Source organism: Salvelinus alpinus, chromosome 9 (genome assembly GCF_045679555.1).
Source record: "Salvelinus alpinus chromosome 9, SLU_Salpinus.1, whole genome shotgun sequence".
Lineage (NCBI taxonomy): Eukaryota > Metazoa > Chordata > Actinopteri > Salmoniformes > Salmonidae > Salvelinus > Salvelinus alpinus.
The window spans coordinates 77,409,591-77,427,579 of NC_092094.1; the positions used below are offsets into that span (position 1 = coordinate 77,409,591).

Consider the following 17,989-nt stretch of genomic DNA (forward strand, 5'->3'; position numbering starts at 1 on the left):
TCTGTCCTGGACTTGGGGACTGTGAAGAGACCTCTAGTGGCATGTTACATTTACATTACATTTAAGTCATTTAGCAGACGCTCTTATCCAGAGCGACTTACAAATTGGTGCATTCACCTTATGATATCCAGTGGAACAACCACTTTACAATAGTGCATCTAACTCTTTTAAGGGGGGGGGGGGTTAGAAGGATTACTTTATCCTATCCTAGGTATTCCTTAAAGAGGTGGGGTTTCAGGTGTCTCCGGAAGGTGGTGATTGACTCCGCTGACCTGGCGTCGTGAGGGAGTTTGTTCCACCATTGGGGTGCCAGAGCAGCGAACAGTTTTGACTGGGTTCTGTGGGGTATGCATGGATTTCTGAGCTGTATTCTAGTAGTTTAAACAGACAGCTCGGTGCAAGTTAACCCTAAGCAACAAAGAAAAACGGTCAACTGACATATGGCTAAAACCAAAACTCAGAACATACAACCATATCAGAAACAGCTACGATCCAGAACCTTATGTCACCCCTCACCTAACCAGAAACCAAAGGTCCGTTTGTGCCCCATTGAGAACCGGGCTACTGCCTTTGTCAATTGATGTATGTAGGTTCAACGCCATAGATGAAGAAGAGCGACTATGTACTGTCTGTGATTTAGGGCAGGTCGAGAATGAACTGCCATTTTTGTTTCATTGTACTTTATATGATGATTTGTGAGTTATACTGTTTGATAAAATGTTGCAAAGAAATCAGGAACTATTCTTGATTAGATATGAAGAAAAATTTGAATGGCTATTTAGAAAATACCTATTCTTGGTTGCAAATTTTATCTCCAAAGCTTCGACAAGATAAGTTGTAAACTTGAAATGTTTTTGTTTTGTTTTCTGAATTGTTTTTCACTGCTGTATAAACGTATGTTTATATATACAGTCCATTGTATTCAGACCTTGTTCTAAAATTGATGAAATAGTTTTTCTCCCTCATCAATCTACACACAATACCCCATGATGACAAAGCAAAAACGTTTTATTTTATATTTTAGCAAATGTAATAAAAAACAGAAATATCACTTGACATAAGTATTCAGAGCCTTTACTCAGTACCATGTTGAAGCACCTTTGGCAGCGATTATAGCCTTGAGTCTTCTTGGGTATGACGCTACAAGCTTGGCACAGCTGTATTTGGCGAGTTCAGATCCTCTCAAGCTGTGTCAGGTTGGATGGGGAGTGTCACTGCACAGCTATTTTCAGGTCTCTCCACAGATGTTCGATCAGGTTCAAGTCCGAGCTCTGACTTGTACCGAAGCCACTCCTGCGTTGTCTTGACTGTGTGCTTAGGTTCATTGTCCAGTTGGAAGGTGAACCTTTGCCGCAGTCTGAGGTCCTGAGCGCTCTAGAGCAGGTTTTCATATCCTGACTAGTCTCCCAGTCCCTGTCGCTGAAAAACATCCCCACAGAATGATGCTGCCACCAACATGCTTTACCATAGGGATGGTGCCAGGTTTCCTCCAGACGTGACGCTTGGCATTCAGGCCAAAGAGTTCAATTTTGGTTTTATCAGACAAGCGGGCTGTCATGTGCCTTTTACTGAGGAGTGGCTTCCGTCTGGCCACTTTACCATAAAGGCCTGATTGGTGGAGTGCTGCAGACATGGTTGTCCTTCTGGAAGGTTCTCCCATCTCCACAGAGAAACTCAGGAGCTCTGTTAGAGTGACCATTGGGTTCTTGGTCACCTCCCTGACCAAGGCCCTTCTCCCCCGATTGCTCAGTTTGGCCGGGCGGCCAGCACTAAGAAGAGTTTTGTTGGTTCCAAACTTCTTCCTTTTAAGAATGATGGAGGCCACTGTACTCTTGGGGACCTTCAATGCTGCAGAATTTTTTTCGACCATTCCCCAGATCTGTGCCTCGACACAATCCTGTCTCACAATTCCTTCGACCTCATTTCTTGGTTTTTGCTCAGACATGCACTGTCAACTGTGGGAGCTTGTATAGACAGGTGTGTGCTTTTCCAAATCATGTCCAATCAATTGAATTTACCACAGGTGGACTCCAATCAAGTTGTAGAAACATCTCAAGGATAATCAACGGAAACAGAATGCACCTGAGCTCAATTTTGAGTCAGGTGCAAAGGTTCTAAATACTTATGTAAATAAGGTATTTCAGTTTTTTTTCTATATATATATACATTTGCAAACATTTCTAAAACCCTGTTTTTGCTTTGTCATTATGGGGTATTGTGTGTAGATTGCTGGGGAAATGTTTTATTTAATCCCTTTTAGAATTAGGCTGCAAAGTCACTAAATGTGGAAAAAGTCAAGGGGTCTGAATACTTTCCGAAGGCACTGTATGTATAGACATGATTATCTTATTTTGCTACAGTAAATACAATGTGGGCTGGGCATCCTGAAGATGCCTGACACGATAATAAAATAAAATCATAGGCTACAGACAAACAGAGACTATGGTTTACTGGGACTGCATGGAACCATCAGCAGGGTGTGAATAGTCTTATGTTATGGCCTTTCTGGGTCTGCGGCATGCGTTCTAAGGCTTTGTGAATTGCAGCGCGGCTAGGCTGGAGAGGAAAGAGGATATCGCTGGCACGCCGTGCAGAGAGCGGAGAAAGGGACTAATTAACATATTAATGATCCCACCTTCTTAGAGCTTCTATCGGATAGTCAAAACACTTTGATAAGTATGGAAATGAGCACGGAACCATCTGAAGGAGAAATTAGCTGCCGGAGATGGCCGAGAGAGAGAGAGACAGAGAGAGAGAGAGAGAGAGACAGAGAGACAGAGAGAGAGAGAGAGAGACAGAGAGAGAGGGGGGGGGGGGAGAGAGAGAGAGACAGAGGGGGGAGACAGAGAGAGAGAGAGACAGAGAGAGAGAAGGGGGGGGCAGAGAGATAGAGACAGAGGGGGGAGACAGAGAGAGAGAGAGAGAGAGAGAGAGAGAGAGAGAGAGAGAGAGAGAGAGAGAGAGAGAGAGAGAGAGAGAGAGAGAGAGAGAGAGAGAGAGAGAGAGAGAGAGAGAGAGAAAGAGGAACAAGTCAGAGTGGGAGCATGAGAGAAAAACGAAGATGGAGATGCATCATTGCTAAACCTTAGTTAAGCCTGATGAAAGCCCTTTGAGGTCCAACTAGTTGCTGATTAAACAATGCATTAATTGTGTGGGTATTCATCAACTTTCCTTGTGGAATTGTTGTACCCTGCAACTGTGGACAGTTTTGGATGTGCATACTGTTCTGTGGAATTGTCTCTAGCTACCTGTTCTAACTCCATCTCTGTTAAGACACAGGTTTGCTCTGTCCACTGGTTGGTGGAATGAGAGAGGCTAGTAGTTCTAGTGGAAGCTTTAATCGCCAGTGTCAGAGCTGAAACATGGCCGTCCAAGACATTATCCAGTTAATTTAACATTTTAATTATTCAAAATCATTGTAGAATGTGATGACCGTGTCGGTGAATCGGGAACTAAACTAAGTCACGCACGTGTGCGCACACACACACACACACACACACACACACACACACACACACACACACACACACACACACACACACACACACACACACACACACACACACACACACACACACACACACACACACACACACACACACACACACGTGAACACACATACACACACACTAGCTTTCCCACAGAAATCTCCCACCCTGGTCACGTGCCAGGCTTTCCAGTGTTATAATTACTTGCCCTTGTCTGGATGGGGTCATTACTCAAACCCCCTCAGAGGCTGGCGGCCCTCTGGCTTAGGTCTTGCCGCCATCTTGGACGTCAGCACAGTTGATAGACAGCAGCGCTCTGTACCATATGTATCTTTATAGCGAGAGAGAAGAGAGAGGACGGACAGTATGGAGAAGGCTGCATAGCCATGCACTGTTTCCCATCTCTGTTTTCGCTCTCTCTTTTTCTTTCTCTTTCTTTCTCTCTCACACACAAAGAGAAGACAAAGAAACACTCCTCCTCTTAGTGTGACGTGTCCATCCCACCAGCCAGTGCTTTGCTTTGCTCAGCGGATAATTGAAGATAAATAAAACAAACGAGAGGCTCAATCCATCAGCATGCCTGGCTAAGACTGCCTTGCTCAAATACTCTCTCTCTCTCTCTCTCTCTCTCTCTCTCTCTCTCTCTCTCTCTCTCTCTTCCTTTCTCTCCCGCCCACCTTCCTCAACTGTTCTGAACATTTCAGCCCAAGAGGAGCTGACAGAGAGAGAACGGCTCTGCCTGTATTTAGTAAGAGACAAATACAAATGCTCTGTTTAAGAGACGAGTCTGAACGGGTCTGACGCATGTGATGTCATAATGATTAACATAGTGTTTGTGGTGATATGGTACTCACGCATGAGAACCACAAGTTAGTATACACGTCGGTGGAAGCTGTTGAGGGGAGGACGGCTCATAATAACGGCTGGAACGGCAGACATGGAATGGCATCAAACACCTGGAAACCATGTGTTTGATGTATTTGATACCGATCCACTAATTCCGCTCCAGCCATTGCGACGGACCTGTCCTCCCCAATTAAGGTGTCACCAACCTCCTGTGATACACATAATATATACACAATAGTCACAGCCTTTATCTGAAAAGGGGTGATTCTACCAATACTTTTGACAGCCTATTTAGGAGAAGCCCAAAGTGTCTGGTTCCGGTTATGTAAGGCAGCAACCCCCTCTTTGTCTGACTGTGAAAATGGGATTAGTTCACAATGAGCCTGGTATTTTAGAACAAAGGGGAAGGAATAGAACACAGGCATGTCCTTTAGAGAGGAGAGAGATCCTTCCATTTTGAGTGCTTGTTTATGAATAGCTTTATGGAGAGCTTATGCACTAGAAAACATGATTAGCATATCCCACTGTACATATGCAAATGACAAAGGGATCGGAATACATATTAGTGCAGTAACCTGCCCATCAAACCTGGCTGAGGGGAAACAATTATGGTAGGCTATTGGAATGCGTTTCAATAAAGGATATACCAGTAAAACAAATTGAAATCATTAGTGTACAGTAAAAGTGGAAAGAATGGATAATCCGTTACTGAAATAAGACCAAAAGGAGATTGTTTTACCTTCGATGTCTTGCATATTTGCCGCTGACATGTCCACTTCCATCACAGCCTTGTGTAGGACAGCTGCGATGAAACAGAAACACACACTGAGTATGCACGTAACTCACCATTCTCCACACTGAGTATGGACATAACTCACCATTCTCCACACTGAGTATGCACACAGCTCACCATTCTCCACACTGAGTATGCACACATCTCCCCATTCTCCACACTGAGTATGCACACATCTCCCCATTCTCCACACTGAGTATGCACACAGCTCACCATTCTCTACACTGAGTATGCACACAGCTCACCATTCTCCACACTGAGTATGCACACAGCTCACCATTCTCTACACTGAGTATGCACACAGCTCACCATTCTCCACACTGAGTATGCACACAGCTCACCATGCTCCACACTGAGTATGCACACAGCTCACCATTCTCCACACTGAGTATGCACACAGCTCACCATGCTCCACACTGAGTATGCACACAGCTCACCATTCTCCACACTGAGTATGCACATAACAGACAATTATCCACTCTTCCCTTGTTCCATCTGTCCATCCATCTACTATTAATATGCTGTTCAGTTTCTGTTTTCTTCTCCACACTTTTATTGGATGTTCCTCCCCCTTTAAAATCATAGAACATTTCTACCTTTACTCTACCCCCAATGCACTCTCATTGTACTCCTATACGTATGTACCGTATGCACTGGTATGGTAATTCACACTCCAATCTGGTTTTACTCCCTCACCTAGCCCCTCCTCTCATTTTAGCCTAATCCTCATCATAACCATCATAACCCTCTCCAGTATCACAGTGGCATATCTCCCCAGACCAGACCAGACAGAACCGTCACGGAAAGTCAAGCGTATTTGCCCTGATGACTATCCTCTCTCTGGGGAGCGACGCCATCGAGCGGCATTATCGGCATTATGGACGCCTCGGCCTGGAGATGGGCTGGCCATCGATCCGCTGACTAATTGCCATCTGCAGGCAGCGATGGAGAAAGGAAAGAGAGAGAGGGAGAGAGCAGAGAGAGAGAAAGTAAGAAAGAAAAGAGGGGGAAGAGAGAGGTAGAGATGGGGAGCCACACTGTCTGTGGAAATCAGAAAGCTATACTGTAGGCGTCCAGGTGGGATATTATTTATTGATATATGGGTCCACAATGTTATGTCTCAAAAAAACTTATCCCAGCCTGTAAAGGACTTAATTAAACCCATGGATGAAAGTATAAAAGTATCTTTGAACCAGGATTAAATGGCCAAATATAAGACATACATGAGAACTCTTAGTGGATAACTGGAGCACCAATGTAAGGTTGTCCATCATCGATGCAGGGAGATCCAGTGGGCTGATCCCATCAATGGGTTTCATGGTCTAGGACAGTGGTTCCCAAACTTTTTATAGTCCCGTCACCTTCAAACAACCAACCTGTATTTATTTTTCATGCTAGTGAGGGCCGAGAATCCACTCTCAAATAGGTACGTGGTTGCAAACGGCATCAGTGTCTTAACAGTGTGATTTGCCAAGGCAGGATACGCTTGAGTGCAGCCCAATCCAGAAATCTGGCAGTGGCTTCTGATTCAATTCAATTTTCACAGAACCACTTGTTGCAATTTCGATGAGGCTCTCTTGGTCAGATATCAAGTGGACTGGAGGCAGGGCATGAAAGGGATAACGAATCCAGTTGTTTGTGTCATCCATTTTGGAAAGTACCTGCGTAATTGTGCACCCAACTCACTCAGGTGCTTCGCTATATCACATTTGACATTGTCTGTAAGCTTGAGTTTATTTGCACACAAAAAATCATACAATGATGGAAAGACCTGTGTGTTGTCCTTGTTAATGCAGACAGAGAAGAGCTCCAACTTCTTAAATCCTAGCCTCAATTTTGTCCTGCACATTGAATATAGTTGCGGAGAGTCCCTGTAATCCTAGATTCAGATCATTCAGGCCAGAAAAACATCACCCAGATAGGCTAGTCGTGTGAGAAAGTCGTCATCATGCAAGCGGTCAGACAAGTGAAAATTATGGTCAGTAAAGAAAACTTTAAGCTCGTTATCACTCCACTATGTCTCCCTGTCATGGCTTTTGCGCCATCAGTACAGATAAACACATCGCGGGAATTGCACGTTAGTGCAATTCCCGCGAGAGAGTAACGCTTAATGTGAGGCTACCTGTATTTGGCTACCTGTATTTGACATTGTGTTGTTATTTAGCTGAACACTAGATGGTTTAATTTTATTTTTGGAAGTGAAACAAGGCTACTCAGGTGAGAAAAAACCCCAAATGTATAACCCCATTGGAAAATATAAATGGACTGTTTGAATATGTGAATCACATTTTTATTTGGCGTACCCTCGACGATATTGCTCGTACCCCTGGGCGTCTAGTACATGCAATTTTTTAATTTTTACATTTATTTATTTCACCTTTATTTAACCAGGTAGGCAAGTTGAGAACAAGTTCTCATTTACAATTGCGACCTGGCCAAGATAAAGCAAAGCAGTTCGACACATACAACAACACAGAGTTACACGAGTAAAACAAACAGTCAATAATACAGTAGAAAAAGAAGTCTAAATACAATGTGAGCAAATGAGGTGAGATAAGGGAGGTAAAGGCAAAAAAAAGGCCATGGTGGCGAAGTAAATACAATATGGCAAGTAAAACACTGGAATGGTAGATTTGCAGTGGAAGAATGTGCAAAGTAGAGATAGAAATAATGGGGTGCAAAGGAGCAAAATAAATAAATAAATACAGTAGGGGGAGAGGTAGTTGTTTGGGCTAAATTATAGATGGGCTATGTACAGGTGCAGTAATCTGTGAGCTGCTCTGACAGCTGGTGCTTAAAGCTAGTGAGGGAGATAAGTGTTTCCAGTTTCAGAGATTTTTGAGTTCGTTCCAGTCTTTGGCAGCAGAGAACTGGAAGGAGGGGCGGCCAAAGGAAACATTGGTTTTGGGGGTGACCAGAGAGATATACCTGCTGGAGCGCATGCTACAGGTGGGTGCTGCTATGGTGACCAGCGAGCTGAGATAAGGGGGGACTTTACCTAGCAGGGTCTTGTAGATGACCTGGAGCCAGTGGGTTTGGCGACGAGTATGAAGCGAGGGCCAGCCAACGAGAGCGTACAGGTCGCAGTGGTGGGTAGTATATGGGGCTTTGGTGACAAAGCGGATGGCACTGTGATAGACTGCATCCAATTTATTGAGTAGGGTATTGGAGGCTATTTTGTAAATGACATCGCCGAAGTCGAGGATCGGTAGGATGGTCAGTTTTACAAGGGTATGTTTGGCAGCATGAGTGAAGGATGCTTTGTTGCGAAATTGGAAGCCAATTCTAGATTTAACTTTGGATTGGAGATGTTTGATGTGAGTCTGGAAGGAGAGTTTACAGTCTAACCAGACACCTAGGTATTTGTAGTTGTCCACATATTCTAAGTCAGAACCGTCCAGAGTAGTGATGTTGGACGGGCGGGCAGGTGCAGGCAGCGATCGGTTGAAGAGCATGCATTTAGTTTTACTTGTATTTAAGAGCAATTGGAGGCCACGGAAGGAGAGTTGTATGGCATTGAAGCTCGTCTGGAGGGTTGTTAACACAGTGTCCAAAGAAGAGCCAGAAGTATACAGAATGGTGTCGTCTGCGTAGAGGTGGATCAGAGACTCACCAGCAGCAAGAGCGACATCTTTGATGTATACAGAGAAGAGAGTCGGTCCAAGAATTGAACCCTGTGGCACCCCCATAGAGACTGCCAGAGGCCCGGACAACAGGCCCTCCGATTTGACACACTGAACTCTATCAGAGAAGTAGTTGGTGAACCAGGCGAGGCAATCATTTGAGAAACCAAGACTATCGAGTCTGCCGATGAGGATGTGGTGATTGACAGGGTCGAAAGCCTTGGCCAGGTCACTGAATACGGCTGCACAGTATTGTTTCTTATCGATGGCGGTTAAGATATTGTTTAGGACCTTGAGCGTGGCTGAGGTGCACCCATGACCAGCTCTGAAACCAGATTGCATTACGGAGAAGGTATGGTGGGATTTGAAATGGTCGGTAATCTGTTTGTTGACTTGGCCTTCGACGACCTTAGAAAGGCAGGGTAGGATAGATATAGGTCTGTAGGAGTTTGGGTCAAGAGTGTCCCACCCTTTGAAGAGGGGGATGACCGCAGCTGCTTTCCAATCTTTGGGAATCTCAGACGACACGAGAGGTTGAACAGGCTAGTAATAGGGGTTGCAACAATTTCGGCAGATCATTTTAGAAAGAAAGGGTCCAGATTGTCTAGCCCGGCTGATTTGTAGGGTCCAGATTTTTCAGCTCTTTCAGAACATCAGCTGACTGGATTTGGGAGAAAGAGAAATGGGGAAGGCTTGGGCAATTCTTCTCCATGGACTTGACAGTGTCCCAGAACCTTTTTGAGTTTGTGTTGCAGGAAGAAAATTTCTGCTTGAAAATCTATCCTTGGCTTTTCTAACTGCCTGTGTATATTGGTTTCTAGCTACCCTGAAAAGTTGCTTATCCCAGGGGCTGTTCGATGCTAATGCAGAACGCCATAGGATGTTTTTGTGTTGGTTAAGGGCAGTCAGGTCTGTTCCTGGTTCTAAATTTCTTGAATGGGGCATGCTTATTTAAATCTAATGCTGGTTTTTGCGAAAGCTACCTTTGCAGTGAATAAATGCGGTTGTGTGTTTGGCTATTGTGGTAAGCTAATATAATTCTATATTGTGTTTTCGCTGTAAAACACTTAAAAAATCGGAAATATTGGCTGGATTCACAAGATGTTTATCTTTCATTTGCTGTACACCATGTATTTTTCATAAATGTTTTATGATGAGTAATTATGTATTTCACGTTGCTCTCTGTAATTATTCTGGCTGCTTTGATGCTATTTTTGATGGTGGCTGCAATGTAAAACTATGATTTATACCTCAAATATGCACATTTTCGAACAAAACATAAATGTATAACATATTATAAGACTGTCATCTGATGAAGTTGTTTCTTGGTTAGTGACTAATTATATCTCTATTTTGTCGGTTTTGTGAAAGCTACCTATGCGGTGGAAACATGGTGAAAATATGCGGTTGTGTGTTTGGCTATTGTGGTTAGCTAATATAAATACATATTGTGTTTTCGCTGTAAAACATTTTAAAAATCGGAAATGATGGCTGGATTCACAAGATGTTTATCTTTCATTTGCTGTATTGGACTTGTGATTTCATGAAAATTATATTATATGATATCCCTGTCCCGTTAGGCTAGGCTAGGCTATGCTAGTCAGCTTTTTTGATGAGGAGGATCCCGGATCCGGGATGGGTATCACTGAAAGGTTAACTTCTTGTCAATACGGGGGCGCTGTTTTCACTTTGGAAAAAATCGTGCCCAATTTAAACAGCCTCCTACTCTATTCTAGATCATACAATATGAATATTATTATTACTATTGGATAGAAAACACTCTGAAGTTTCTAAAACTGTTTGAATTATATCTGTGAGTAAAACAGAACTCATTTGGCAGCAAACTTCCATACAGGAAGTGAAAAATCTGAAAACAAGGCTCTGTTTCAGGGCCTGCCTATTCAACTGGCTTTTATTTATCGATATACATGCACTTCATACGCCTTCCACTAGATGTCAACAGGCAGTGGAAGGTGGAATGGGGTGTCTAGCTTGATCTGAGGTCGAACAAGAGCTTTTGGAGTGACAGGTCTGCCATTTTGTCAGTTTTCCAAGGCGCGTGAAAGAGCTCCACATTGTCTTCCGAAAAGTGTTCGGTTTACACGGCGAATATCTCCGGCTCTGATTTTATTTGATATATTGACATTAAGGAGAGGCATGCTTAGTCAAGGTCTAGCATAGGATGGAGGTCTGTTTTTAGCCACTTCGTGCGTTTCCGTCGGTAGATTAGTGGGGTTCCGTGCGGTAGAGGGGATCAATCCAATTGGCAAAATATATATAGTTATAGTGACCCAAGAAAAATTGTCCGATAGCAGCCGATAAGACAGGTAACGATTAGCGGGCCGCAGATGGGCATTCAGGTAACGTCGCAAAGGAGGGGCCAGTTGGATAACTCCCTCGGGCAGATAACGTCGGTAGTCCAGTCGTGAAGGCCCGGTGGGGCTCTGCATCGGCAGTAAAACGGGTCCGGATAGGTGATTGTAACCCAGGAGTGGCAAATGGAACTCTTCAGCTGGCTATGGTTGGGATGGTTGGGTTGTGTTTCGGGGACGCATGGCTTTCGACCTTCGTCTCTCCCGAGCCCGTACTGGAGTTGTAGCGGATTGCAGGAGAGTGTTTTGAAGTTGAGTTTTTGGAAAAGAAAATATATAAAAGATATGCGAAGAAAGATGTAAATATATATATACACGGGAAACGACAAGACGAGGACAAAGGACGTCTGACTGCTATGCCATCTTGGTATGATTGGTATCAATTCAATGAACTTAGTTAGCAGGGACAACACACAAGGGTCAATTCAGGATCATCTTATGCCCACTGTACTGACAGGTCTAACCACCTGTCAGTACAGGCTAACGATGGAGTTTGCAGTGGGTTTTAATAAGTTAGATTTGATCAAAGAGAACGTCGACTTTAATTATTTACTGGCAATAGGGTTTGTCAGGATAGATAGAGAAGAAAAAAAACTGAGAAACGGGATAGCGAGACAGAAAGGAAGAGAGTTAGAGAGAAAAGAGCGAGAGAGCGACTGGTACAGATGAAGTGAGATACAGAGTGAATAAGGGAGAGAAAGTGAGAGATGAGAATAAAAGAGAGAGGAAGCCCAAGGAAGTAGCATGCAGAGTAAATGGCGTCGCCCTCCTGTCTGAAGAGGTGATTGTAGTGCTCGTCTCTCGCTGCACACTGAGAGGCTGGGAGTACTCCACAGCCATTATCGGCCCTCGTGGCCTTTCATCTCTCAGCCTCTCCCTCCCCCTCTCTACCTCCCTCCCTCTTTCACTCACACATGGGGGTTAGCTGGAAAGGCAGGGGAACAGGGACAATGTTTATCAGTAATACTGACCTGAACAGCTCTGGTATCGCTGGTTCCACAGGCACTGAGAAATACAGGCAGAGAGAGAGAGGGGAGAAAGGGATGGGGAAAGAGGGAGGGGAGAGAGAGAGGGAAGAGAGAGAGATGAGTGAGGGGAGACAGGGACGGGGAAAGAGGGAGGGAAGAGAGAGGGAAGAGCGAGAGAGGAGAGAGAAAGAGGGGAGAGAGAGAGGAGAGAGGGATGGGGAAAGAGGGAGGGGAGAGAGAGAGGGAAGAGAGAGAGGAGAGAGAGGGAGGGGAGATAGGGAGGGGAGAGAGAGAGGGGAACGAGAGAGAGAGGGAAGAGAGAGGGCAGGCAGAGAGGGATGGTGAGAAAATAATGAGTGAGGGGATGCGAAAGAAAAAGAGTAATCCCTATATCTTAAAAGCATGCTTTCATCAAGGTTAAAAACAGTGAAAACCATATTCAATAGAGGCAGGCACAATAACACAATGTAATTGGCTGGATAGACTGCCTGGAGAATTGTGAATTCAAGAGTGTCTCATAAAGGATGGCTTGTGAGGTGAGAGGCAGTGTGAGGAGAAGAGTGAAGTAGTGAGTGAGAGAGCTGTGTGTGTGTGTGTGTGTGTGTGTGTGTGTGTGTGTGTGTGTGTGTGTGTGTGTGTGTGTGTGTGTGTGTGTGTGTGTGTGTGTGTGTGTGTGTGTGTGTGTGTGTGTGTGTGTGTGTGTGTGTGTGTGTGTGTGTGTGTGTGTGTGTGTGTGTGTGTGTATTTGTGTGTGTTTGTGTGTACGTGTGTGCTTGTGGGTTGGGGTAAGGTCACCCTGAGTGGCGCCTGCAGTGATTTGAGGAGAGTGCAGACGCACCTCGGATACCTTTTGAGCGTGTGCGATGGCGCTTCTCGTCTGCATTCACCTCCATCTGCAGAGGAGACACAAACAGATAGTCAGAGATAGAATCCCTGCCAGGGCCTGTGCCAAGAGAAGAGTGGCTTTCACGGCCTGGCACCTGGGTCTGTCTGTCTGTCTGCCCGGCCGCCCGTCTGTCACTCTCTCTTATGAACACACACAGAGACACCTACACCCCAATTTATCCCGACAGTAATTGCCTGGTGCCAAAGCTTCACTGTTTCTGACACTGTGAAATTGCATTTATTTTCTCTTTAAAAGGATTAAGAAATGTAGATTTTGCCAGGTGCTAATGTCACCCAAACCTCTCCTTCATGGTGCTTTGAAATATGTATGCAAATGTACTGTGAAAACAAATGCATAATTGCATTGGTTCTTCTTCTGGTCCATATTTGTGTACGGATTATGATATTCCATCGTTCGCCAACACAGTCACGCTTCTCCATTAAAGGGCACCTGTACTACTTTCTACCTAAAGGTGTCATCTTTGCTTTATACCACTTGGCACATTCCTCAAACAAAGTCATATATATAGAGTATAATTATATCCCTCCCATATTCCGCTAGACCACATTATTCACTGTGTACACAATGTTCTGTATGCCTCTCAAAGCAATGTCTCATCTGTAAATCCTCTTTTTCATCTCACAGATATCACATCACTCCCACTCCACAATGTCTCCCACACTAGAGCCATCATCACACGGTAAAAGTGGATCCCGACTGGTCAGAGGAGCATTAACCGTTGATGAGTTGAACGAAGGGGCGCATTCTGTTATTCATGTTACGGAACATATGAATGCTGGCTGAGTTGTGGACTATCACAGGCTAGCCGGGTTTGGATGTCTCTTTAAGGCTCCATGATTTATTAAAGTGCCACTGAAGCCTTCAGTCCTAATGGTGGAAGCCGTCGTGTTTTTTTTTAATGCTGGCCATAAATGTTTCAAACGGGGAAAATAAAATGATCAAAGCCAACGGTAGCTAGTAAATCTTATTAGTGTGGCGGGGTGTTTTTGGGAGGGGGTGGTGGAGGAGGAGAGCCTGAAATTATATTTCTGTGGAGCGGCACAGGGGTTTCCATGGTAATAAGAGGAAATCCTACCTCAGGGGAAAAAAACAAGAAGTTATCAATCCGTGTGGCCCAACTCACCACACTCTATTTACGTTGACATTTGGCTCATGAGAGACAGACAGAGCAAAGGAGCAAATATGAGGGACAATGAATGAACTGCATGACAGAAACTCAATTAGTCGTCACCTGCTGAGACTAGCCAGGCTCAACATGATAATGCTCTGCTTTGCACGGGTGTTTTTCAACAACCATATGGGAAGCACTCAACACCTGACCTCAACAGTGCTACACTTTATGTCCGAAAACACAACGTGAGCTATTTCCTCCTGGCTATGGTGAGTGAGGGAGTTCCACAGACAAACACACAACACACACACAAACACCATGCCTATCTACAGCTGTCAGATTCTCTCTAAGGGCTTCTCTCAGCCGCCATGACAACAACAACAGCATCTAAGTCGCCGCCACTTCCTCCATCAAGGCCCCTTGTGAGACCGGTGCCCAGGTCCCTGAAAGCCTGTCTGAGACTCGTCCGCCCCTCTGGGTGTTATGAGCCCTCCTCACCCTCCCCACCCTCCTCACCCTCCTCACCCGCCCGTTTTTTTACACAAATGTCACAGATGTAATAGCTGGCAGTAATGGAAAGATAAGGAAGATCTGTTTCCCCAATGTTCATACCGTTTTACCGTATTTATACTGTATATTGCAGATAAGAGGCAGAATAACTCTCATTCGTGCCCTTTCTGTGCCGTCTGTGTGTGTGTGTGTGTGTGCTTGTGCGTGTGCGTGTGTGTGGTAGGGGCTGGGACCACAATTCACATCGTTATCGGTTTTCCTTTGTTTCACCTTGAAGTTTTGGGAGAATATGTCTCAGGCATATGGTGCTACCTCCACACCCCCCCACACCTCTCCACCGCCCCACTCCTCAGCCTGCGTTGGTATTCCTCAGTGAGTCATTGGAGAGGTTTCCAAAAACCACACTTGCATGATCAAATTTCACTGCAACTAGGTATTTACGCCATGCATCACCCAGTGACAGTAAACATGCATGCTATCTCCATCTAAGTGCATCTGAATAGTTGTGAAGGACCATGCTGATAGCAACTGAGTGGGTGCCGGAGATAGAGGGAGATAGAGAGGGAGAGATAAGGATGGAAATCTGCTGTCAACATTTTCTCCAGTGACTGTTGTTGTTGTAGGTAGGTAGCTATCACTCTGAGACGAGCTTGTGGAAAGGTTTGGGTGTGACAGAGTTTTGTATCTTTACCTTTAATGGTTGGGATTGAGTATGACAGAGGTGTGGCTCGACATCTTAAAACAGGGTTATGAGATTATCAAGATGTACCGTATCATTATGACTGAAATGGTTGCTGTAACTGTACCTGAAATGGTTTGGGGTGAGATTGCTCTTTGGTCCAGACCTCTGCTTCCTCCGTTGCCCACAACAGTAGACGTTTGACGGGAGAGAAAGGGATCACCACTCTTTCAAGTTCATTTTCTGCAAAGAATTAAAAAACAATATCCATACTTAGGAATTCAAATCTCCATGCAAATCATAATTACCCACGCTGTATGATAGTGTTTGGCTTGAGCTTCCTTCCTTTGAGAAGGAAGCTGATGATAGACTCATGAATAGTCACATAGTATAACATGTATGCTATATACGGAGTGAATGTGATTTCCTCCCTCCCGATAGCTGCTTGTCATTTTGTGAAATAGACTTGGCAAGGCGGTAATTAGCTAGATCTATCATATTCTGCAGGAAGTGGGAAAAAATATGGCTAATGATCCATGCTACCCTCCATGATTTCTCTTCAACTCTGCCATCCTATGAATTGAAAAGAGACAAAGATAGCGGGGGAGAGAGAGAGAGAAAGTGTGCGAGTGAAAAATAGATAGTAGTGAGAGAGAGAGAGAGAGAGAGAGAGAGAGAGAGAGAGAGAGAGAGAGAGAGAGAGAGAGAGAGAGAGAGAGAGAGAGAGAGAGAGAAAGAGAGAAAGAGAGAAAGAGAGAGAGAGAGAGAGAGAGAGAGGGGGAGGAAGGGGTGTTGGGTGGACAAAGCATGCTTGGCAGCTCCAAGGAGGTTCAACCACTGCTGATGTAAAACAGTCCAGATATAAGAGGCCTATTTATCTCCCCTGACCAGGGCAATAACACTGCCTCTCAGAACACAGACGCCCAGGGACAAACAAAGAGCAAGAGACGAAACGCAGAGCAAGATGCATGGTGAACACAGAGGATGCACTGTGAGAGAAAGTGAGAAAGAGTGCGAGAGCCATTTTAGGTATTCCGGCAGTGTGACGTCAGGTCACAACATTTCCCTCCCATTGCTCCCCACACAAACGAACACAGTCTACTGTTCCAGTTCATCAAATTTCCTGCGTCTGGGATCTAGAATTGGTATTGTGTAGCCTAGGCCTATGCTTTGCCAATGCAGATACAGAACGAGTAACAGAGAGCAAGCTACAGTACGGCGAACTTAGCAAATGGGGCATTTGTGGTAAGTACATGGAGGCCGCCATATTTTTGCACACCCAACATTGTTTGCTAAGTTAACTATGCTATCGCTACTAGGCTACAATCAAACACTATGCTTTATAACCATGTAAAGACCACAAATGGTGTATACTCTGATCTGTGTTTATGGGTGTTTTGCCTGATGTTTAAAGCGCTTAGGCTTCTATCCTCAAGTCAAGGTAATACTGCTATTGGCCAACTGTTGATTATTTTTGCAAGTTATTATTTTTGTCAATGAATGCAAGTATTTTTCTAAAGCCATTTTTACAATTTGTAAATAAGCTGCCGGGCCCTCTATCTTAACAGGCAGAGGTAAGCATGTATAAATTTCCTCTCTCCCTCACTTTCTTCCCTTCTTCACCCCCCACCCCCCTCTCTCTCCATCCCTCCCTGTCTCTGTGTCTGTCCTGTATGTAGGCATGTTAATTGGAGGAGTGTCCAGGAGATAGCAGAGGAGGTGTTCATGATGCAGCAGTGATGAATGAAGCCCTCATCAGGGAGACTGTCAGACCCACACATATGTATGCACACACACACACACACACACACACACACACACACACACACACACACACACACACACACACACACACACACACACACACACACACACACACACACACACACACACACACACACACACACACACACACACACACACACACACACACACACACACACACACACAACCATGAAGTCCAAATAGCCAGTCACAGCCAGAGCTGCGACATTACCACATCTCTACAATAAAGCTTACAATAGCCAGCTGTGCAACACAATATGTTGCTGGGAATACTGCTAGGGAGATAGGGGCGTTGTGTGTGTGTGTGTGTGTGTGTGTGTGTGTGTGTGTGTGTGTGTGTGTGTGTGTGTGTGTGTGTGTGTGTGTGTGTGTGTGTGTGTGTGTGTGTGTGTGTGTGTGTGTGTGTGTGTGTGTGGGGGGGGGGTTTCACAGTTTTCCTTTGAACCACTGGGGGTTCTCATTCTGTTTCCTGCTCTCTCTTCCTATCTCATTCTCTCTCTTCCTCTCTCTCTTCTCTGTCTACTTTTGTAGTTGAAAAATAACAAAAACCCTAAAGCATATGCCCAAAAGACTTCTCTCTGCCTCCCTGGGAAGGAGACATCTACTATCAGCGTTCAGCCCTCGTTTCAGAGTTACATCCCCTCCTACAAAAAAAGAACAAGAAAAAGTTCCTTCCTCCCGTAAACCTTTACTTTTCCCTCAACTCAGTCTCCCTCTCTTCTTTTCTCTCTCCTCTCTCCCTTCTCTCTACACACTCACCCCTCTCCTCCCTGTCCCCCAGTTCTCTAATCAGACACTGAGTGCCGCTGGCCCTGCTCTCTGATTGGTCTGATTAAGGCCTTGATTTGGGACAGGGGATGAAATCAGAGCCCTGACGTGTCGTGTTGTAGCTTCCCACATCCCAATG

The 17,989-nt window shown here is 44.9% G+C and overlaps 1 protein-coding gene across 9 annotated transcripts in view; it reads right to left on the reverse strand.

Moving 5' to 3' along the window:
• Positions 1–17,989, reverse strand: part of LOC139530662 (myelin transcription factor 1-like protein) — a 140,007-nt gene that overhangs the window by 75,042 nt on the left and 46,976 nt on the right. For all 9 annotated transcript variants that reach the window (XR_011666095.1, XR_011666096.1, XM_071327250.1 and 6 more), the window contains exons 2-5: positions 15,425–15,540; positions 12,938–12,983; positions 12,094–12,127; positions 5,074–5,136 (exon numbers count right to left, since the gene is read on the reverse strand). Coding sequence is in view for 7 of the 9 variants with exons in the window: in XM_071327250.1 (XP_071183351.1) it covers positions 5,074–5,136; positions 12,094–12,127; positions 12,938–12,983 (143 nt within the window). In the remaining 2 variants the exon portion in view is untranslated. The remainder of the gene's footprint in view (positions 1–5,073; positions 5,137–12,093; positions 12,128–12,937; positions 12,984–15,424; positions 15,541–17,989) is intronic.